This window comes from Struthio camelus, chromosome 4 (genome assembly GCF_040807025.1).
Source record: "Struthio camelus isolate bStrCam1 chromosome 4, bStrCam1.hap1, whole genome shotgun sequence".
NCBI classification, from domain to species: Eukaryota; Metazoa; Chordata; class Aves; order Struthioniformes; family Struthionidae; genus Struthio; species Struthio camelus.
In genome coordinates, this window is record NC_090945.1 from 34,089,246 (window position 1) to 34,113,740 (window position 24,495).

General features: G+C 37.9%; 1 protein-coding gene across 2 annotated transcripts; it reads left to right on the plus strand.

Moving 5' to 3' along the window:
- On the plus strand, nt 1-24,469 carry SMARCA5 (SNF2 related chromatin remodeling ATPase 5). 2 transcript variants are annotated; one of them, XM_068942155.1, is made up of 24 exons: nt 1-182; nt 2,410-2,484; nt 5,335-5,501; nt 6,220-6,320; nt 7,038-7,138; nt 8,825-9,004; nt 10,416-10,571; nt 10,669-10,800; nt 12,771-12,839; nt 13,354-13,463; nt 13,746-13,972; nt 14,704-14,825; nt 14,916-15,068; nt 16,335-16,467; nt 16,986-17,134; nt 17,347-17,466; nt 17,709-17,819; nt 18,427-18,540; nt 18,746-18,868; nt 20,154-20,286; nt 21,271-21,389; nt 22,457-22,669; nt 23,124-23,234; nt 24,166-24,469. In XM_068942155.1, the coding sequence occupies exons 1-24, from the start codon at nt 24-26 to the stop codon at nt 24,229-24,231; spliced, it is 3,144 nt and encodes a 1,047-aa protein (XP_068798256.1). In that variant the 5' UTR covers nt 1-23; the 3' UTR covers nt 24,232-24,469. The 2 variants fall into 2 exon arrangements, with proteins under 2 accessions (XP_068798256.1, XP_068798255.1); XM_068942154.1 differs by having other exon boundaries at nt 9-182; nt 16,335-16,471; nt 16,990-17,134.
- The last annotated feature ends 26 nt before the right edge of the window (nt 24,470-24,495 follow it).

The window sequence follows — 24,495 nt, forward strand, 5'->3', positions numbered from 1 at the left end:
GAGCTTTGTCTGCGGGCGGGATCATGTCCGCCGGGCAGCAGCAGCAGCAGCAGCAGGGGCCGCCGCCGCCACCGGGCGAGCCACCCGCCCCGCCGCCGCCGCTGCCGCCGCCCCCGGCGGGCGCCAACAGCAGCGAGGCCGCGGCGGCAGCTCCGGCGGCCGGGGCCGACGCCGAGATGGAGGTCAGGCGCTTTCGGCCGGCGGGGGGACCCCGGCGACGCGGGGAGGGGTGGGGGGGGCGGCAGGTGCCCGCCACGAGGCCGGCGGCGGCGGCGGCGGACAATGGGGCGGCGGCGCGGCCGTTACTCGCTTCGGGAAGCGCGGTGGGCGGCGGGGCGACCTCCCCGGGCGGCCTGCGGCCCCCCGGCGAGCAGCCCTTGTGCTGCTCTGCCTCCTCGGCCCTGCGCTGCCGCGCCGGGAGGAGCGAGCCCGTTACTGCCCTGAAAAAGCACCGGTGTTTTCCGCGCTCGGCCGTAGCTCCGGACTTTGCGTGCGCGGGGCGGGGGTTTGCTTGGAATAAGTAAATAGCTTTACTCATTTGTTTCTCTGCTTTTTTTTTTTTTGGCGGCAGGTGGTTATTCCAGAAATTTCAAGGGGTTTTGAGTGTGATCGCCTGGAGATGCTAATTTTATCGCAGCATTGTTCCTTTAACGATGTGAGGAAACTGGTTGGTCCAGCTCTTAGTGCTGGGTGTTTTGTACTCTGAGTCATGCTGTACAGTCCAACCTACCTCATTTAAAGCAGTTTGCTAATGCTTTTTTTTTTTTTTTTTGGTTCAGATGAGCAAGGAACTAAAGCACTATGGGTAAAAAGTCCTGCTTGAACCTGTAAAAATAAGGCAATTTCAGGCTAGGCTTCGTGCGTGGAAGCTGTGAAATGCACGCTTTTGATGCTTTCGTGTGAGGGTTCTTCCTGTATTTGCAGAGTTAATCCCCCTTTTACCTGAGGAAGGGGTTGCCGTGCATAAACTGAAGTTTCAGTTTAAATGGCTTCTTGGTAGCCCTAATCAGCTAAGAGGTTGTTTTTCTCACTGTTCAGCTAAATTGGAAGTTTTTGTTGTCTTTATAGCACATGAAGAGTTCAGATGGCTTGTTACTGCTATTCATGTGTTTTTACAGTATTTCAAGTGTTTGGTGTTTCAGGAGAAACATGAATTTTGTAGAGGAGTTCAAACAGTTCGGTCCTTCTTGTGCTCAGTGTAAGACGAGTATTAGATAAACGCGTCGGGAGATGAGTGAGAAAATTTCTGGAAGATCTTTAGCCATAATTTTTTACGTTGAGTTCTTTATCTTTTGACTGGCACACGAGACGTTTGTGTGGAGGTTCTTGTGTTTTCACATGCCTTACCTGCTAGAGTTTCCGGAGGTGACACCCCTCCATGAGCAGCCCATGTTTTGCTTCCCTTTGTTTCAAGTTGTTTGCTTGTTCTGATCAGCTAGCAAAGGTTGCATTTAGCTGAATTGTCAGTTTGCTCAAATAAACAGATGTCTAATAATAATTTGGTGGGCATCTCATTCGTTTCCTCTTTTCACCCTTTCAAGAAGTATTTTGTAAAGCACTGTCTTGCCGTGGTTGAGTGGTGAGGTTGTCCCATTGTTTTTGCTGCTAAGAACAGGAGAAGGTGAAATTAAACGTGGGAGATGATGGAGAAAGAGTTAACTTTAAAAAAAAAAAAAAAAAAAGAGGAGAGAAGGACAAAAAAAAATCCTGACCCGAATGGGTAGTTGAAGGTGCTGTGCTACAGAGTGGGCAGGAAAGGGGATGAGGAAGGACTGCCAAAAAACAAACCCTAAAACTTGTTTTTCTGCTATCAGTAATACTGTTGGTGGTAACAGTAATACTGTTGGTGGTAACAACAGTTACTTGATTTAGTAAACAAGAGAGGGAAGAAAGTACAGCTTCTTTAACATGCTGCCCTGCTTCCAGGACAAAACTGTAATTCAAACTCTTTGTGTAGAGTTGTTCACCGGGTACAGAGTGATGTAGGATTGGGGTAATCTGGAAAGAAACTTGAAACTGCTGTTGCTTCAGGAGCAGAGCTAGTTCTTTCACAGTACTTTCTAGAGGCAGCTTCAGGAGGGCTTTGTCTCAGCACCCTGGAAGTGGCCTGCTGAGCTCCTGGACCACAGCTGGCTCTCTTGTTTCCATTCATGTGATGCTACAATGATGGGGCTGAGTTGGATTATAGAGAGCTAGCTCTGTCCCCCCTTCTGCGGTAGGGATCACTGATGCATGGCCTAGTTAATTTTACAGCATATAATAGAAACGTGATTATACCAAAGAAACAGAAGGTGGATGTGCTCTCCGATGTGTATAGGTAGCAATTTGTAATGAGCTTATTCGCCTTTATGTGAGTATCTTGTAAGCATTGTTAGAAAATAAGTTGTTTCTAATTCTTTTTCCCCTCAGGAATCTTTCGATGATGCATCACCAGGAAAACAAAAAGAAATCCCAGAAGCAGATCCTACATATGAAGAGAAAATGGTATGTAACGTTTGGGAATGCGTACATCTATCCAGCACTTAACGCAGTTGCTTAAAACATAGAGTTCAGCTCTTTTGAAATCTGTTAATTGGATTTATAGGTCTTTGTCTAGTCTTTCAAAAAACATTTAAGTAATTTGAAACCAAAACAGTTAAAATAGAAAATCTCTTTTCCTTTTTAGTGTTTTGTTCTCTGTTCTTCTGTTGCTTCTCTACTTCCGTTGCAGTGATACGTTGATATAACTGGTGATGTGTTTTGTTGGTTCTAGTAAGTGTGGACCTAGGAGTTTTGCAGCGCTCTAGATTTAGGAAGAATGGGATAATGGGAAGTATTCAGACATCCTCGGGGAAAAAAACATAATAGGAATTGTGCTGTCGCTTTTGGAGTTGTCTGTAGAGTAAGTCCTTCCTGGGGGTAAGGAGGATTATGAAGAGCTGAATATTCACTCTCTTGGTCGGAAATCGAAAGATCATCTAGAAAAGGGTCTGTCCTAACTGGCTACTACCTTACTTTCTTAATGTACAGAATCAGTTGAAGTCTCAGGCCTTTTTATATCACTGAAAAATAACTCAGAACTTCTCTTTGAACTTCAGGAGTAGTAGTCTTTTGTAGGAAAAACGTATGGATTTTTGCGGGGGGGAGAGGGGAGAAATAAAAAGTTTAGTATAAGGCTTTAAGTAGATACTGCGAATTCGTGCCTTAATTCTCAAATGAAATATACTTTAGTAGGAAGACTTCAAAACAGGCAGGTTCTTTTAAACAGTATAGTTTACAGGTCTAACTAAATAAAAGAGGAAGCTCTTAAAGTTAGTGCTTTCAAAATTCACAGGAAGCTGAGAAAGGTTTGCTGTTCAGGACAAGTGTTAATTGTAAGCCTTGTCCACTTTTTCTGTACTTTATCTAGAGTGAAAGGGATTTTGTTAGCTTTTTAAAATTTAATTCATTCTTTGTGAAGCTCTGGTTAGATTCCTCAAGTTTGAAGACTGATATTTTGTGCTTCGCTGGTTGGACAGGAGAAAACTTGCTATTTTTCCTTATTTGTAGTTGTTACAACATCCTGAATTTACAGGATGGAGCCATCCTCTTCTCACCATCTCATCACAATTTCTTTTTGTGTTCCTTCGTGTTTTCCTTCCTTCCAGTTTGTAATTCTAGCGTCTGTGACTGTACACAGAATTTCTTCAGAAGAAGGTGAAACTGTTTCCTAAGAGTTTGTTGCTGCCTACACATCTTATCACCACTGAAAGTTACCTTTTCTTCTCTTTCTAATTTCTTTCCTGGCAATTTGTGAAGAAAGCGAACTTGTAGTTGTCTCCTCTAGTCTATAGACGAGCACAATTATGAGAAAGATTGTATTTTGCTATCAAAAAGATGTAGATAGTGTTTGTTAACGTCTTAAAAGAGCAGTCTGAAATCCAGTGCAAATGGGTTATGTTGTGTGTGTGTGCAGTGCCGAAACTTACAGAAGGTTTGTAACTAAAATTTTAGAACCAGAACACTTCTGTAATACTGTTTGTATCCCTTATGCTTCTATTTTGCACAGCTAGTGAAACAAGTACTTAAAAATAAGCATCAGCAATTTGGATAATAAAATAAGACCTCACCTAGTTTCTTCTTCAGAAACCGATACAAAGTAAATAAAAAATTCTGAAGACTAGACAGGCAGACTGTAATTCAGTGGATGTGGATTTTGTAGCTGTAACAACTAAGTTAAACCGTAATTAGAGTCTGACTCTTCTGTGGTGTGTGCAAGATTTACTTGTGTATATAAAGCACCTGCCTTTCTCTTTCTCGCTCTCTTTCTTCTCTCACTCCACTGTCTTTCTGCCTTCTACATAGTGCGGGATCTGCTTACTTAAAAGAGGAGAACATTCACTGAGTTGGCATTGGCCTTGCAGCAGTCTGGAGTATATGTTCCTTTTTACTGAGAAAGCTGACTTCCTGTTAACCGTGCAAGTTGCTAAATACCAGGTTATGTTGTGGCAGCTGGCAGAACGTCAGAGTGGTTGTTGTTAAACTTGGAGCTCTTTTCTGTCTCAGTTGTCTGTTCTAAAGCCTCCACAAGCTCAGGATACTTAAAGTTGCCGTGGGAAGAGGTGTGGATTCCAAGTGGAACCTGTCTTAAAGGAACTGAACCTTTTTAGATGTTAATATTGTCTCCTGTAGTCTTTTTGCACAGCAGAAACGATGTCTCATATCAAAGGGTGCAGTCTGACAAGTGAGGCTGAGCATATCTAATAGCTCTGCTGCTGAAATAGGTTTTCTGGCTCCTAGCTATGTATGGGCTTTGCTGCTCCCTCTCTTCTCCCGCTTCCCTTTCATACTAGCCCTTTTCCTTATCTGACACCTCAGTGAGGTGGTTTATCTCGCTAAGCGAGAAGGGGATGCAAGCAAGCAGGAAACTAAAGCAGTAGAAGAGAAAATGGTTGTTGCGAGGTTGGCGAGATGAATGAGTTCATTGAAGAATCACGTGAATGCTGGGTAGGAGTAAATTTCTGGGAGTAGGACCATCCTTTTTCATGGGAGAAGACTGTTAAATGAACTCTGCTGCCTCATCCAGTGACACTCGTGCAATCTCTGTGCTAAAGTCAGCTTTCAGTTTTAGGCAGGTCTGGCTTGCAACTGTGATTTTATTGCATGGCAAAGATTATCCTTCAGCTAGTGGCAGAATATTGAATGCGTCAGCAGTGGTTGCATTGTTGATGCAGGTGTTTTGCTCTTTTGTTATTGTAGGTATGCATTTGAAGAAATACGGATCTAAATTGTTTCAAAGCATTTGCTAGATTTTTAAAAACTAAATGCATATTGCAGTGTCTCACACTTGTTTCCCTTGATTTTCTTTGTCAACAGCAAACAGACAGAGCAAACAGATTTGAGTATCTGTTGAAGCAGACTGAGCTGTTTGCTCATTTCATTCAGCCTGCTGCTCAGAAAACTCCAACTTCACCTTTGAAAATGAAACCAGGACGTCCACGAATAAAGAAGGACGAGAAACAGAACTTACTGTCAGTTGGCGAGTAAGTGATGACATGTAGGCCAGTTTGTAATGTAGTTATGGATTTTATTGTACTTCAGGAACATAAATTAAACTTGCTTTTGTTCTCTTTTGCTGTGTGTATTACACTGTATAATTGGGTTTTTTTTTTAGCTTCCAACCTGTAAGTTGAGGGTTATTTGAGAATTCTAAGAGTTCTAAGAGTTTGGTGTTGGTGGCGAAGTCCTGTCATGGTTAGAAATGTTCCAGCATGAAGAAAAGTAGAGGAGGCAGAAAAGTAGAGACTTCATGGCTGTAAGTTGCAAGACTGTGGAAAGCATCAGTGTAGTGTGTCTTACGTGCAGCTTGCAAATCAGAAATTGAGAATTTTGAATTTTGGATAGCCTTCATTGCTGTTTGTATGGCTACAGTATCTCTCTAGCTTTTGGCAGATGTTCCAGAGCTCTTGAAGCACACTGTCTTTCTCTGTCTTGCAGTTAAATGCTCTAAGATTTGAGGCTGCTAATAATCTCAACTGGAATGTAATAGTCAGCATAATAATAAGAAGCTAGTGGCTCTAAAGAATTAAACAGCATCATTTTAGGGGATCAGCTTAACATAAGAGTTCATTTGAAGAAACTCCTTGAGGTGCTTGTGGTCTATACCGCAATGCTATTATATTTGATTTTGGAACGGTTTAGTGTCTTCTCAGGTTAGCCAGGAACTTATGTTTTTAAACTTTTTTTTTTTTTTTTTTAAAGCTACCGCCATCGTAGAACAGAACAGGAAGAAGATGAAGAGTTGTTAACAGAAAGCTCTAAGGCAACAAATGTATGCACTCGATTTGAAGAATCTCCATCATGTATGTTTCCTCTTTTCTTTTTGTCCCCTGAAAGTTCCTTTCCTTTAAGTCTTGCAGTTTTAAAATGGAGTTTATTTTCACCCTTTCATGGGAGACAAGTTGATTTTGGGGGGAAAGGGGAAAAGGAAATAACCAACACTCGTCTAATTGGACAAAATACATTAGCGAGAGGCTGTCTGTTTTCAGACTAGAAAGATGGTGTAGTAAGTCTTGTCCTTTAGAAGTCTAGTTGCCGTACCTTAGTTGCTAGGAAGTAGCTAGCTGTAGCTCTGTCCTAGTCCAGCTACATCAGGACTTAAAACTCTGTTTTTAAGTTGGCTATCTTACAGTTTTCCAGTATGTAACCTACCTTCTGGTACAGTTTAAAGTTCACAACAGCTTTTAATTTATTTAATAGAGAATTTAATATCCTATTGTTTCAATGTTCTAGTATGTTCTGATTTGGGGAGGATTATAAAATAAGAATTTCCACATATTTTGGGGTCTTGTGCAAACAGTGCTGTTGAAACAGTGTTCACTCTTGCTTCTCATGCTTACAGAAACAAAATTTACACACCGCTGTCTCTGATCTTTTCTTTGTCCTTTGGAGTTTGCTGCCTGAAACTTGTTGCTTGATATTGCTCTGTAGCTTAAATAATCGCTCTCAGCAGTCAAGGGATGGTAAATACTTTGGTAAAATTTTCCATATTTTTTAGTCTATTCTTCCGTGTCTTTTAGATGTTAAATGGGGAAAGCTGCGTGATTATCAGGTCCGAGGACTGAACTGGCTCATCTCTTTATATGAAAATGGCATCAATGGAATCCTAGCAGATGAAATGGTATGCCTGTAGCCTGTGTTTCTGTTGCAGGAATGTGAGCGCAAGCGATGCAGTACAATTTTAGTTCAGCTGTACCTTTAGTTCAGTATTCCTTTAAATAGTACAAAATGCAATATATAACTTGCCATATTTTATTTTTGTAGTATGTTTTAAATCAGTAATGTTAAAACTGTGCATCCCAGTTACCTGTTAATTTAAATAAGCTGTATAGGCAGCTTAAGAAATAGGCATATCAAAATGGATTCTGTCAACCTTCAGAAAACTACAGTTCTGGGATAAAAACGTTGTTCTGTAGAATGACACATGCTTTATGTTTTTTTTTTTTCTTTAAATTGCAGTTATTTTGTTAAGATATTCTGAAGCTCCCCTTGTGAAGAGGGCATCATGTATGAAAAGAGCAACAGATGTGACAACACTTCCTGTAGTGGCTAGGGTGAAATGCAGATGGCAGGATACAAGTGTCCTGTATGGATTGATAGTCTTAGCAGCAAGAAGTGCAACAGCAGGAGATTTTCTGGGAAAAACAACATTCAAATAGATGTAGCTAGAGAGCTCTGTTGAAAGGTCTTTCATGTCATGGCCATGGCCATTTCAGTCAGCACTGACCATAACCTCTTCTGCTTCTGTTTTTGTTCTTTTTCCCTGAAAGGTAAGGGGTGAAGACAAACTGTAGTAGTTTGAGAGGCGGATATATTTTTTTCCCTCTATGAAGTGATTTTAGCTCTATCTGATTTTTGTAACGGGCTGATATGGAAAAACAAAGATCTAATTATATTTCAGTAAATTCCCTTTCTCATACCTTACTGGCAGTTGCTTTTCTGTGCAGCAAAAAGTCTTCAAGCTAAATTAGAGAGAACTGATTTTAAGTTGTTGTTTAATTCAGTTTAGCATAGTTCAAGGATTTTCTTCAGCATGCTTTCTTATGAATACAGGATTTTCTTTGCCAAATACAGCTCTAAATGGAGCAGGCTTATTTTACGAATTAGTTTGGGAAACTTGATACTTGGATTTGTTGTATTCCAAAATCCGTCTTGTCTTGAAGAATTAAAATATTTACTATTAAACATTTGTAGATTTATTCTTAAATGTTCATTGTCTTGTTTGATGCTTTTTACACAGCCTGTAAATGTTTTGCTACATCTTACACCAGGTGAAACGTAGTCATTTTGAAAACAATTGAATTCCGGAAGCAAAAAAACCCTTGCAGTTTGGGGTTTTTTTGGATCCCATGTGCTTGAATCATAATCTCTTTGAATTTCTGAAATGATATGAATGATTGGGTTTATGCATGTCTTCCTCAGTTTTGTTTTCATAAAATTATATGCTGAAGATACAGAATCTTTAATATTTCTGCTGAATAATGAACAGAGCACTTTTAAAAAGTGCTTCTAAAGAAGCTAAGTGGTTATATCTTATTTGAAAGGTAAGGCAGAGTTCTAACTTTGTGATCACAGTTCACAGGTTTGAAAATGTTAGTCTTTTTTTTTTTTCTTTAACATGCAAGGCAGCTCAAGTTTCTTCTAGTTAAAATTTTGAAGACTTCTGTGAATAGCACTGTCTTTAGTATATCTTAGTTGTTTGTTCAGGCTGCTGTGTCTTCTGTCATACTCTCAAAGATCACGTTTGAGGTTTTTTTTAAAAGTGTTTTCTCAGAAATTTCTTCCGACGTGTTAATTTATCTCACAGGGTCTTGGGAAGACACTGCAAACAATTTCGCTTCTTGGGTATATGAAACACTACAGAAATATTCCTGGGCCTCACATGGTGTTAGTTCCTAAATCCACTCTACATAACTGGATGAATGAATTCAAGAGATGGGTACCTACGCTTCGAGCAGTTTGTTTGATTGGTGACAAAGACCAGCGAGTAAGTTTTGACGTGGTGGTTTTTCCTGTGTTCATACCTGATCAGTCCAGCATGCGATCTTGCTGTCCTCATCTTACTTTCGCGGGGAAAGACATTACTTGGATTTCTAGTGGTTAAACATTTAAGACCTATAAGTGCTACCTACTTCAAATATAACCAGCTCAGAATTCCTATGTATCTTGTCCAGCTGCTGCCTCATCACTTTACAGTCGTAATTTCTTGTCCTCAGTTTTTCTTTCTCTTTTTGTGAAGGCAGTTTACCACATAGGTCAACAGAAACTAATAAATTATAAAATAGAAAAGTGAAGTGTTTTTTTTAAAGTGCTGTCAATTGTATCAAGTACATGAATCTGGAAATAAGTCTTTTTCTTTCTAACTGCTTTATTATAGTACATTTTATTGGCTGTAATAGCAGCTCTCAAGAGGATTGTGGGATCTCTTACCAAGTAACTGTTTCCTGAAAAGAGTCTGTGAGCATAGCGTGTAAGGGGTTTTGGCTGGAAGAGCTGGTCCTCAGATGGGTCTTATTCTGCTTGAGTTTTGTCAATTATAAGAGAAAAATATTTTTCATCTACATACGGACTTTTGTTGGAATATGGTGGTGCTTCTGTAGAGTTGTCAGCTGAAGGTAATTCATTTATTTATGTGAGCAATAGATATTACTTATGTAATCTGCTCTTTTCAGCAAGATTTTTTTCTTTTTTTAATCTAAGGATACCTGGCTTCTTTTTCAGTTTGCTGGATTGGAAGTTATGTAACAAAAACACTGATGAAGATTTTAAATAATTTAGATAATTTCAGAACTCATCGATCCAGATCTGATACTCTGCAATATTCTTAGTGCACATTTTGAGAATCCAAAAGTTCTTATTCTTTCTTCAGTATATTTCTTGCTTATATGAGTTAAGCTGTTAACACATGTACTTCTCTGTAATTTGGATTGTTACCAGTTACTGGGACCTCTTTTAATCCTGGGTTGTCAGCATCCTAGAAAATGTTTAATTGGCCAAGTGAAGCTATACCTGGATTTATTTTTCATATGCAGAAACTGCAATGTTCTATACTGGAACTCCGACTGAATTTTTGGAGGGCTTTTTCTGAAATTCTTAATCTTACAGTTCAGCTATTCAAAAACTCCTGTGTATAGTAGTCATCTGCAGTTTCCCAAACCAGAATTTAAGCTGAAAGTCCTTCTCTGCTCTGCTGCAAGGGTTTTAGCAGCTTCGGCACTGACAAAATTCTGAAGTCTTAGAATGGTCATGTGTTATATCAAGTCTATAATTAGATCTTATCTTTCTTTTCAAAATTTGCAGCAACGTTATTTTAAAATTTTGACATCACTAGTGTGTTCTTTTTGTGACTGAGTGTTGACAAATCCTCAATAACTAGCAACTGTCGCTTTGCCTTCTAGGCTGCCTTTGTCCGAGATGTGTTGCTGCCAGGAGAATGGGATGTCTGCGTAACATCGTATGAAATGCTTATCAAAGAGAAGTCAGTATTCAAAAAGTTTAACTGGAGATACCTAGTTATAGATGAAGCCCACAGGATTAAAAATGAGAAATCAAAGGTAATTTATGTTTTCGCTGACAAATATGTTTGTGTGGGTTGTTAGGCAGGTGTGTGAGGGAAATTGTTATGTCCACTTATGTCTCATTCTCCTTCAGTTATCAGAAATTGTGAGGGAATTCAAGACTACAAATCGGTTGCTGTTGACTGGAACTCCGCTTCAGAACAACTTACATGAACTCTGGGCACTTCTTAATTTTCTTTTGCCAGATGTATTTAACTCGTCTGAAGTAAGTCGTAATTTTTGCTAATCAAGCTACCTACACTCTGGTGGTTTTCCGGATTTTGAAAATAGACCTGAATATATATAGTTTTGAGAATTATACCTTGTTTATCAGATTGCTGTCACCTTGTTATTACCGTTAATCAGATCTCTTCTTGATGCCTTGGTAGGTAAGATAAAGGATTTAAAATAAATGCAAAAATATCAGTTTCTGATAACGACTGATTGACAGTCAGTAAATGTTTGTAATGTTGTAAAGTGTAGTAGGTAAACTTACTTTCACAGCATGGTCGTTTTTGAATCTTAAGCTTAGCGTATGTGAGAGGTATTACCAGTCACAACGTGAAGGTGATCTCTGCTGCATTTCAAAATAGGATTAAACATTGTGGTGGCTAGAACAACTAACTTGGTTCTTGTATATAAATTACTTTATTCAAGACTGCTTTCCTGTGAGTTCGGAGAAATTATGTAATCAGCGATAGACTTCCCTGAGCCGTAGAACCCATGTGTCTGCTGAGAAGTGTCTCACAGTACTGATTCAGGAAGATACTTATTTCTACGCCTATTCTCAAGCATGTGCTTAACTGTTCTGAAGAACTGGGAGAGGGTAAAATCTGTGGAAAGGGAGATCTTCTGATATATTCAGCCAAAATTTTATCTTTTTATTTTTCATCAAAGGCTGTGCTGGTATGCAGCTTCCAATGGGAATTTGTCTAGCAGAGTGGCATCAGTGAATCCTATTATTTTTCAACAGAAAAGGACAGGCCTTTTTTTGTTTTTGTTTTTCTGTTTGTCCATTTTTGTTAAGGCATGGAGTAGTCTTTTTAAGGTAGCACCATAGATCTTTCCGTAAGGATGACTGCTGCTAAAAAAAAAAAAAAAGAAAAAAAAAAAAGAAAAGGCCAAACCAGAAAAACTCAAAAGATAAGAAACATATTCCGAAGATAATTTATCAGGCTTTTGTTTTGTTTTTCCCTCATCACTGGTTTGACTGTGGTGGTCCAAAACTTATGCTCTGAAGTCACAGTCTGGCTTCACAGAAGCTAAGCATGACAATGAATGTAATTTAGACAACTTAAGCTCCTAATTTGGGGTTCAGCTGTGGACATTTTTCTGCACCATTGTAATTTTGTTTGCTCAGGTGCTGATGTGTTTGAAGTGTTAACATTTCTGATGTGAAGAATATGGTACTGCAAGCCAATCTAACCCTGGGTACAACTGAATTCCTGCTGCTTTTGTGCATCTTTTCATGTAGACCAACGCTTCTGTATAGAATACCTGATGTGTAAAGCTGCACTAGTTAGGAACAAAATGGTCGTAAGCAACAGGCATCTTGCTCTAAGAATAATGAGGAGTAAGTAAACACAACTAACAGTAACATCAAGGTGAACAAACAGATGATTGCTTTGAAAGCTTCACCTAAAGAAGTATGATTATCAATAATATATTAGTGCAGGTAATTTTAAGAATTAAGGAAACTAGATCACTAAATTTGGTAACAGTTCTGACAAGTGACAGGCACATGTCGTTTAAAGTTAGCACAAACTAACTAGTAGAGGCCACGGACTCTTACTGCATATTTTTCTAAGGAGAAGGTAGCACCTCTTTTTTGTGTTCTTAATATTTTTTGAAGAGGGGTTAGGTGGATTAATGTCTGTGAGCCCTAAGCTGTTGGTTTTACTCTAGAAAGAGAATTGAGGCATGCTATTCTATAGTAAAAGCAGCTTAAGTCTTAAAAAACTTGATGGTAAATTGATTTTTTTTTTTTTTTGGAAAGTTCATAGTAAGCTGAAGTAGAAAAAGAGATATGGCTGAACTGCGTGTTGAAAGCAAAGCGAGGCAGATCAGAAGAGGTGATCAGTTCCTTTACTAACTGTGTAACAGCATCACTGAGTTATTTTTACTCATCATTGCAGTGATAATTGCAATATACCTTGAAAGGGAACTTCATACGTATGAATTATTTTGTTGATACAGGACTTTGATTCGTGGTTTGATACAAACAACTGTCTAGGGGATCAAAAGTTGGTGGAGCGTCTCCATATGGTAAGTGTTTCTGCTTTGCATGTAAATGTTATGTTTATCTAAGTTAGGTTCAAAGTAATTTGTCTGATATTATTTCAAAAACTATGATAGGCTTTCAGAATAGGTTAGAAGCTCATAAGAAGATGCGTTTCCTGAAAAAGTAATGGTTTGGGGGAAGAAAGGTAGGGTCGATAGTTTGGGTTTTCAGTGCTCCCAAAGGCTTACGTTAAAAATAATGGCTATGAAGAAGCCTGGGAGATTTCAGTGAGAGGAGGTGGGGGGGGGGGGGGGGGGAAGAGGTACAGAACCACCTGAAAGATGATCCTGGCCTAATCTTTGAGTCTTCCAAGACACCTCATGTTTATTCCTTTGTATAATAATCTGTCTACACAGATAGTTTTTTCAGATGATCTGGATCAGGTAATAGCTGTGGAGTTGGAGCATTTAGAAGAGAGAATATCTGCACTGCTTCTGTCTATTGACATATTCAGTATTTCATTTTCCAAAATACATTTAAAGATGCAATTTATTTCAGGTGCTACGACCATTCCTTTTACGTCGCATTAAAGCTGATGTAGAGAAAAGCTTGCCTCCAAAGAAGGAAGTTAAAATTTATGTGGGTCTCAGCAAAATGCAACGAGAATGGTAATTCAGATGCTTGACTGTGCTGTGGTTAAAGCTCAGGAGGAATGTGCTGCTTTAGCCTCGGTTATCGTGTAAAACTTAATTTAATGCCTTCTAACATACTAAATTCCTCCCAACTCATAAGGTATATCCTTGTGACGCTTTTATCGTGACAAAACTACACATCAGTGAGAATTATTAGCTTGTGCAATGAGAGAGAATACGCTTTTGACCTATGCCTTATTATTTAAGGAAGAGACAACTTTGTTTTCTAGTTACAGAGGGTTTTTTTCTTTGATACAGGTATACACGAATCTTAATGAAGGATATAGATATATTGAATTCTGCTGGGAAGCTAGACAAAATGAGGCTGTTGAATATCCTTATGCAACTGCGAAAATGTTGCAATCATCCGTATCTCTTTGATGGAGCAGAACCTGGTCCACCTTACACAACAGATATGCATTTGGTCACCAACAGTGGCAAAATGGTAGTGCTGGACAAACTACTACCTAAGTTGAAAGAACAAGGTATACATCACTTTTTCTTTTGAGAGTTGTTTAATGTAATGGTTAGAAATCATAACTAGGAGGATGTAAAGGGAAGTGGAAGCTTTGTGATATTTGGTCTTGTAGTTAAATCTCTCATGTAGGTCAGAAGTAGTTGTGTCTATTTGCATAAATTACTTTACATTTACATTTTTGAATGTTCTTGGCAGGTAAGTAAATTGACTTTGAGAACAACTTTATTTCTAGATACGCTAATTCCAACACAAATGCTTAAAAATTTTATTTTTTTTACTCTTTGATATTTTTATATCTGGAAGAGAAATTTCTTCTCCTATGCCACTTTTTCCCAAGGAAGTTTCCTTTGCACAATAAGTGTAAGTTGTATTTAAAGAATATGGAAATGCCTATATATGAAATACTGAATATTCATTACGGTACTTAGTAGCAGCATCTACAGCCCTGCATTCTATATGTGATTCTGCTATTCGTAGAAACATTTGAAGTTCCAGCTTCTTTCACATGCTAATGCTTGGTCAATAAAAATAACACAGTTTTTCTACATTTGTTGTTCTGTGTCTATATTCCTGAAAAGTCATCATCATTATGTTATTTAAATGAGTCCTTTCATTTATAACTGCCCTTGTTGATAGTAACATGCAACTGCCTGCTTTCCCTTTTTGATTAGGCAAATTCATAGCGTTCAATAAGTCTTAAGCTTTGGTGCAAACATAAAAGCTTTTTACCCCCAAAAGGTTCAAGAGTCTTAATCTTCAGTCAGATGACCAGAGTCTTAGACATCTTGGAAGATTATTGTATGTGGCGAAATTATGAATATTGTAGGCTGGATGGACAAACGCCTCATGATGAGAGACAGGTATCTACAACTCTTAAGTATTTTACTCAAGTAAAAACAGTATTGATAAAATGTTTGGTTCAACTGACATGTTCTTTTTTATTTATATAGGCTTCTATTAATGCATATAATGAACCTGGTAGCTCAAAGTTTGTGTTCATGTTGAGTACACGGGCTGGAGGTCTTGGAATCAATTTGGCTACTGCTGATGTTGTAATTCTGTATGATTCAGACTGGAATCCACAAGTAGATCTTCAGGCTATGGTAAGAATTCAGATGGAAAAGTTGTCCTTTCTTTCTTTACTTTTTCACACAACTTTCCTATAAACGTACGTGTGGCATAATGTAGTATTTCCACAGCGAGTTGATATTTTTCCTGTTTTAGCACAGGAGTAGTATTTGTAAGACTGATTTTCAGCTCCATTGCAGCTTTCACTTTGAGGAGTACTTAGTCACTTTTGGGCTATAAAATGATTTCAGCAGGGGGAAACGCTGTGGTATATGCTATGGTACTGTTAGGAGTGTTTAATTAAAGTAACCTTTTTTGTTTTTTAAAACAAACTCTAGCATGATATGTATTTATCCCAAAAGTATAAAGCTTTACTTCGGTGTGGAGGTGACTGCATGTACACTGTCTTCACTGACACTTGGAAAGGAGACAAAGAAAAGCTGAACGTAAAAACTCCAAGTTCAAAAACTGCTTTTAAGGTGTGATAAGTGAATCAGCTCCTTTTAGCAATCATCATTAGTTTTTTTGCAGTAGATTTGCATGCCTCTCTGACCTTGGGACATGTCAAGAACACTACTGACCACACAAGATAAGTGTCACTTAAAAACTGCCAGTATTTATTGGCATCTGAGGCCTTTCGGTGACAAATCTTGCAAATTTCTTTTTTAATCATTTCAGTTAAGCTGCAGTATTCTCAAGTATTCTAGCTAAAATTAATTTACAAGAATGATGGAACCAGGGACTGGAAGCTGAAGCCAGATAGTTCCAGTTACCACTACAGGTGTATCCAGTTACCACTAAAGGTGTATGTTCAGAATACTAATCCTCACAATGGTTAATCATTTTCCAGTCAGATGAGGTGGTGTATTGTATATTTCTTGCAATATTTGTAGCAAGACTGAAGGATTTTTGAGAATGATAGCTTTTGGTCAGTACTGAGATAATTGGTTAAATATTTTGATTTTACAGGAGGTTAGATAAGGCTAGAAGCATCCAGTCTTCTCCCCTGTGTGATACCTGAGTTTAAAAACAAAAACAAAAAACAAAAACCAACTATTTTTAGGTTTGACATCTAGAGTGACACTCATTGTTGATGTCATTTGGAAAAAAAACAAACTTGAAAAGCAAATAAGAACAGGGTAACTTGGGTAGTCATGTTAACTGGATTTCTGTAAAGATTTAACTAACCTATGCTATTCTGTTTTACAAATCGGTATGTTGAAACTAACAAAAATTGAAGATTAACTATTCATATGTGCTGGAAAGCAAGCGTTAATTTGTGTTACATGTTTTTTGCCTAGGATCGAGCACACAGAATTGGCCAAACCAAGACTGTTAGAGTGTTCAGATTTATCACAGACAATACAGTAGAAGAAAGAATAGTGGAACGTGCAGAAATGAAACTCCGGCTAGACTCCATAGTCATTCAGCAAGGCAAGTATATGAAGGCAATTTTCCTATTTGTATATATAATGTGTTTCTTTTCTTTTTTCATAACTTGTGAACTATGGAGAAATCATCTAGTTCAGAGTTAATGGGAATGTTGCTTCTGTCCCAGTGATATTCTGAAGGTAGAGTGCAGAGTCCTGATCTGCTTGGAAATTTGCTTTTCAAAAAGGATAGGTTTCTGTCATTAACTTTTTGATTACTTCCCTGGTGATACATACGTACAAGTGGGTCTAGTTAAAACATTTTTTTAAGGAGTGCCCAACTTCTACTCTGAAATGGAGAAATAAATGCTTTTTTCTGTTTTTTAATAATAAATGGGGAGAAATGATGACAATGTAACCCTCTTGGTTCTTTTAGATGGAATCAGTAACTTTATTTCTGTAAAAGTATTACATTTTAGTGTCATGTTAACAAGAATGTTTGGTCCTGAAGTTGTTGAAACATACACCTTAACATAAAGCTCATACAGAAAGCCTCACATCTTCCAATGCTTTTATCTTCAGGAAGACTGGTGGATCAAAACCTGAATAAACTTGGAAAGGATGAGATGCTGCAAATGATCAGACATGGAGCAACGCATGTGTTTGCCTCAAAGGAGAGTGAGATTACAGATGAAGATATTGATCACATTTTGGAAAGAGGTGCAAAGAAGGTGAGAGAAAGTTTAAAAAAGAGAAAAAAAAAAAAAAAAAGGTGACATAGTATATCTCCCTAACTGGTAACTTCAATATAAGGTGGAGGCCTATGGGTTTTGTTAGAGGAGTTTCATATTGCTCAAACACCTTTGTTTTTTCTATTGTTATAACAGAAATCTTATAATGAAGTATCTTTTAAAATTGTTACTGTTCTCCCCTCCCGCCCCAGACTGCAGAAATGAATGAAAAACTCTCAAAGATGGGTGAAAGCTCACTCAGAAATTTCACAATGGATACAGAATCCAGCGTATATAATTTTGAAGGGGAAGACTACAGAGAAAAACAGAAGGTATTGGTCAAACTTACAGATCAGTGCTTTCCTCTAAAACAAATTTAAACATATTTTATTTAAAACATGTATTGGTTAAAGTACAGTATAACATACAAAAATACTTCATAAGTTTAATTACAGCTTCAGAATATAAAGCAGCTATATGCCTAATTTTATGTAAAACTCAAAGCTGATATGAATATTTTTTAAGACTTAGTCTTAATATTTGTTGGGGGGGGGACGACGACTTGGTTTTGTAGATTGCATTTACAGAGTGGATTGAACCACCTAAACGAGAAAGAAAAGCCAATTATGCTGTGGATGCATACTTCAGAGAGGCTCTTCGAGTCAGTGAGCCAAAAGCACCCAAGGTGAGTTGACTAGTTAAATCATTCAAATGTGGATAAGAAATGGTTACAGCTGAAAGCAAGAAATTGCTGTTAATTCATAAAAAGTACTCGATTCACTTTTTATAAATGGGGGAGGCACTTGAAGGACTTAAATTCAGAAAGATCCAAAGGGCTTAAGATAAACTTCTGTGAGGAAAAATTAAGAGGAGTGGAATGAAACTGTAATCAGGTAATGTAAGAACATTAGTAAAGCAAAGTGGGTAAAGACCAGGATGTTTCTTATTTTGTTTTTACATTTTATTTTTGCTTAAGCAGCAGCAGTGGTGGATTTTCCTTACCTATGGCATTTCCTTATGGCTACTCGGACAGCTGAGCTTTGCTCCCCTCCCCTCCACCCTCAGCCTCCTCTCCCTACATTACCTTCTCTCCTTTACTTCTAAACTTGGTCTTGGTGGTTGTAGTTCAGTCACTTGCCTGGTGTTTTAGTGTTGACTGTTTTAGTAAGGACAGTGCATTTTTTGTAAAATCAAAACTTTTGCCTCTTGCAAACTGAACTCATTCATTTATTGCAAGCAAGCAGATTCTGGACATGAAAGGGAGTCAAACGCAAACTTTCTATATGTTTCAGGCACCACGGCCTCCAAAACAGCCAAATGTACAGGACTTTCAATTCTTTCCTCCACGCCTGTTTGAACTATTGGAAAAAGAGATTCTTTACTACAGGAAAACAATTGGTTACAAGGTAATAGAAGAATTCACTCATTGTGTCAGTGCATTTTGTTGCAACGTTTAATGGTAAGGCAGTATGTTCTTGCCCAGTCTTTCCCACTGATTTGAATGGAAAAAAATTACGTTGCTCTGAACAAATGATTAGGTTGTATTAATTGAGAAGCTACAACTAGCCTCTGTTTTATTCATCAAATTTTACAAAATCTAAAACCTTTCAGGTACCTCGTAATCCTGATCTACCAAATGCAGCCCAAGCACAAAAGGAAGAGCAGCTTAAGATTGATGAGGCTGAACCTCTTAATGATGAAGAATTAGAGGAAAAAGAGAAGCTTCTAACCCAGGTATGGTCAGGCCTTTAGTGAAATTGAAATCATCTTCAGCTTGCTTTGTCTTTTACAGTGTTACAGGAATATGCTTTAGTCGTCGATTCACAAATGCCATGTTTAATGTGGTTGCAAATTTTAGTTCATAGTGAAAAGAGATGGAGAGAAATTTAGCATTAGGTTTGTCATGGGCTTAGACGTCTTTGCAGGATGCCCACCAAACTAGTGCCTGTAGATGCTAGTGTATCTGATCTGCATCCTACATATTTTTTAAGTCTAGTGAGTGAGAACTGTCCCAGCTTTGAGTCTGGATTCTCAAGTTTGCACGGAGAATAGACACTGACATCTTTTCTCAGTTGTGGGACCTTGCAGACTAGCTGATGTGCTACATTCCACATCATTTAAAACTGCCGTTTAAAACTCTGCCAACTGATCACCCTCTACAACTTGAATAGGGCAGAGTGAGTGGTTGGTTTTCCCAGATCATGACTGCAAATAAATTATGTGCCTCTCTTGAACAGGATATAAACTGAATAGGTACATACTTAAATCTAAAGCTAGCTTATTTAAACCAGGTTAATTTCTGTACCTTCTTGTTAGGGTGTTTTTTTTTTTTTTGTGGTGGATTGTAGGGCGAGGTCTTGTGTTTGAGTAGTAATGCACTGGTACCATTCCCTATTAAAAAATGATACAGTCAAATAAGTTGTTGCCAATATGAAATTAGCCTGTTTTGGCAGCTGGTAACTTCAGCACTGCTATTCTGTTTCCTAGTGACTAGCATCACGAGATACCTTTAGGCCTTCTGAGGGAGGCTGACCAGGAAAAGTGCAGAAGGCTGATAGTAACTGCCAGGTAGTTGGTAGTCCTCTCTGACTAGGGAGGAAGCAAAAAAAAAATTGAGACCACTTGCTTCTCCTGAGGGTTTTTTTCCCTCCTTTAAAAAAAAAAAAAAATCCATTTTCTTTTTCAGAGTATTGGTAGAAGGGATTAATTCATGAAATAAAGACTGTTAACTGAAAGTAGTAGTTAGCTAGCTAGTGGAGTGGAGTGGAGTATGGACCCAGTGCTAATTATTATGTAGTATTTAGAGGGAGAGACTCCAGTGACTGACTGTAGTATAAAAGCAAGGGTGTTTTTTTTTTTTTTTCCTACTAACATTAAACTGCAGAAAAAAGGGAGGTTTAATATTGTTAAATGCTGTAAATGTTAGCCACAGGCACTTCAAAGCAATCTATTAAAAACAAATTTGGAGGAAGGCAAATCGTGAACTTCTGTGCAATGTTTGCTTTTGATTGCTGTAAAGGGATTCACTAACTGGAATAAGAGAGATTTTAACCAGTTCATCAAAGCCAATGAGAAGTGGGGCCGTGATGATATTGAAAATATAGCACGAGAAGTAGAAGGAAAAACCCCCGAGGAAGTCATTGAATACTCAGGTAACGTTCTTTTTAACTGGTCAGCTCTGCACATCTGTGTCTAATGCTGTCTTTTCTAGTTAGAAATGCCTATGAGCATGCTAAATGTTATTTTTCGTATATGGCTCTTTAAGACATTCATGGTGGGACTGTACTAATGGATTTGGGCGTTATCTATATTTCTGCATATTTAGCCCCTGCAGAGTTACAGCTGTATTGAAATGTGTATATAAGCTAATATTCGTCCACCTTTAGTCTAAATCTGTTTTAGCTGGACACATCTGTCTTCAATTATTTGTTGGTAATTTTTGCAAAAGAAAATGCTGAGAAACAAAGCTTATGAGGTGGAGAGATTTCTCTTTCCACTAGAAAAACAGTAGTTTCCTTAAATCTTTCTTTACACATTTACTATCCCTTTGTTAAAGAATGAGATACTGCACACATTTTGCAAGTGAATATAGTCACCATTGTTTTTTGCACCCTAAAACAATCAGTCAGTTGCCTACTTACAGCTAATGTCTTTGAGAGGTATCGTCCACTGCAGGGTCCAGCAGCTGCAAGGTCCTAGGTCCAAAATTTTAAGGGTATACAGCTGCAACCAACTCTTGAAAAACCTTGCATACACACCTACTTGTTTTTTTTTTTTAGACACTTGCTGTGGTCTTTGGCCACTTACCATTACCTTTCCTCTTCATCCTGTAAAAAAGTACTGCTGTTATAGCAGTTTCCATGTTAAGAAGCTTTTTCTCTGAGAAAGAGATAGATTAACAAAAACTTTTCTGGCCTGTATCACCCTTGATTTAAAATGAGGACTTCTATATCTTCACTTATTCAAAATAGTTTTGGTAATAGTGCAACACATGATTTCAGCAAATGAAGATTCCTTACTAGGCGAAGGCATGCCTATTTTTGTACAGCCGTAACAGGAAAGTAACATCTAACATTTTTTAAGGTAAAAACCTAACTTTCAAGCAATAAGAAATTAACCAGTGGCTCTTTCCTTAGCTGTGTTCTGGGAAAGATGCAATGAACTTCAAGATATAGAAAAGATCATGGCTCAGATAGAAAGAGGAGAAGCTAGAATTCAGAGACGGATCAGCATAAAAAAAGCACTTGATACAAAGGTAATGCTATGTTTCTTGCTTTTTTTAAAAAATTATTTTTATTTATTTATTTTTAATTTCCTTGTGCCAAATGAAGTGAGATGCAGTGTTACTGGTACATACTCTTCATTAGGAGGGCACGGTAGGTATGGTATTTGCCTCTCTTTCTTAGATATTCCTCTGCAGCAGTTTCTGTTCTATACCACGGCCGTCCTTTGCAGTTTCTACTCCTGAATTTAACTGTAAACATCTAGGTTAAAAATTCCTATTTTGGCTGATAGATTAAGCCATACATAAAGATCAGCTGTTTGTAATAGCTGTCTTTACCATGGTTTGAACACTTCATAGCAGCATAATAACAAATTCTCAATAACTAACTACGTGGTTTTCAGAGAGGCAGAATTTCTGTTTTTTGGACCTCCTCGCCCCTGCCCCAGTAACTGAAAAATGATACACTTACTTACTTACTTACTTACTTACTTACTTGCAGTACTTGCTTACCCAGCACAGGAGGCTTTCTTTTTGAGCTGTATGCTTAACTAGGTAGGGTTTGATAATTAACAGATTGGTAATAAATTGAGACAAAAATAACAGACTCTTTCCCCACTTCAGGTTTGACTAGTTTTCTTCCTAAGGAGGTCAGAGGAAGAGCAGAGTGTCTGACTCAAGTACCAAAATGCAGCTGAGCCATGCGCATCAGTCTAATGTACCATGTTAATCCAGCTCTGAATTTGCCCATTCCTGAGCTTTCAGTATGTTAAAGAGAATCATCACCCTTTGAAGGGCGGCAGATCTTGGCTATTTTCAAATGTAGTGTCCGGACTGAAGTCTACAGTTAATTAAAAGATCACAGACAAAGCTGTCAAACTCAGCAGTTTAGTAAATACTGATAAGTTCAGATCTTAAACCTACTGTTCCTTAAATGTGGTGACCTACCACCAGAGGTCTAATAAAGGATCCGATTAACTAACTAATGTGATATTGTTCACCTGTCTGCCTTCATGTGATGTACTGCTTTCATCTAAAACAGTTTCAGGCTAATTCTAAATTATGTCTTAGTTTTGTATGATCTTATTGGTTTTGTTTAGATTGGCAGATACAAAGCCCCTTTCCACCAGCTAAGAATATCATATGGTACCAATAAAGGGAAGAATTACACTGAAGAGGAGGATCGCTTTCTAATCTGTATGCTTCACAAGCTTGGCTTTGATAAAGAAAATGTGTATGATGAATTGAGACAGTGTATCCGAAACTCGCCGCAGTTCAGATTTGACTGGTTTCTCAAGTCTAGAACTGCAATGGTATGTGTTAATCATCTGTTTTGCTCTTTGTTCATGAATGCCTATGAATTCTCCCCCAGGATAACATGGTTATATAGCAGGCTTATTAAGTAGCTTTTGCCTATGTACACATGTGCAGGCATACACTACATTAAATTTATATAGACTTTCCCACAGATGTAACACATGACAAATGCAGTAAAGTATAAAGTCTTACAGGAGAAGAAATTTAAATTCCAAGGTACTGTTTTTCAAAACCAACATCTGTTTTGAAAAGCAAACATTTGCAATCAAATCCATTCATGTTAAGCCAGCAACTATCGTGAAACATTTGTGGATTTCATTGGCATTTCACGCTGTCAAGTTTTTGCATGATGAAACACAAAAACTTATTATGGGCATTTCTAATGTTCTAATATGATGATTTTTTACATGAAGCAGCTGCCTAATCTGCTGAATATGTTGTGCAATTTAGGAGCTGCAGAGAAGATGCAATACTTTAATCACCCTGATCGAAAGAGAAAACATGGAATTGGAAGAAAAGGAAAAGGCAGAAAAGAAGAAACGTGGACCAAAACCCTCTTCGGTAAGCTTTAAGAAGGCCTTTCCGTGTTAAAGCGCATGTAAGACAGGCTGCTTTCCTAATGATTGTATAGAAAAAGCAATGCCTGAAGTCATTTGCAAAACAAAAAGAAGAAAAAAAAAAAAAAGAAAAACTTAAAGGGGAGAGTTAAGAGGGGCTTGAATTCTGCACCATGAGTCAGCTAGTACAGTTAGGGATGGCAAAGAAAGGAAAATGAGTTCAGGTTCTAGACTGTCACTCACGTACTTTTGAACAGATGATAAGCATTTTATGTTTTTGATCACTAAGTTGGCAGGCTGTGTGACTTTACCTTGATAAAATATACCTGAAATTTACTTGACCTTTTGATTAATTTTTATCCCTAAAGAAATTATTTCTACTTGTGAAGTGTTTTGTGCAGGCTATGCGGACTGTTACAAGTGTTTCCAGGTAGACACTGTTGTCTGCCATCACTTTCATTGGATGGGGGAAATGGTCATGAAATGAGCTCCTAAGTCTGTAATTAGGAAAATGAGCACATATGCTTGAGACTACTCTTTTTCCAGAATACATTTAATTTCTTCCTAAATATGTGGGCCTGTTTTGTAAATGAAATAAATATCACCTTCTGCTCAGTTTTTTTGCCAAGAGCAGTGGTTCTACCAGAAAGTCAGGATCACAACTTACATGCTTTATTACATCTTGATTTGATTCTATGCATTTTTTTTCTCTATGAGATCATACTCTTCCAGAATTGGAAGAATACAGTAGAACTGCTATACTGATACTGAGTGGGATGTGAGTGAGTGTTTGTTTATCATATTATAGCATTTGCAATTTACCACATTTTAAACTGCCAGGTTACACCATCACCATCTGTTGTGACTTGAAACGCATTGCTTGCTTACAATCTTTTTTTCTACCACAGTAACTCATTTAAAACCTTACCTTACAGGCACAGAAGCGTAAAATGGATGGTACTCCTGATGGTCGTGGAAGAAAAAAGAAGCTAAAGCTGTGAACGCAGAATTTTTGTAATCACTAAATTTAAAAAAAAGTAGTTCTTTAATTTACGGGTCTTCATAAGATGTACTGTACAATGCTCAACTATTATGTCATTAAAGGACATCGGGTTCATCTGTTTACTGAACTAGAAACATAGTACTTAATGTAGTTTCACTTTTTTAAATGCAACAGCTGTGCTGAATTTTTTTTACCATTAACACTTGAAGTAATAAATAGGCTTCATTTATTAATAAGGCTTCACTTGACTTTTTTCCATGTT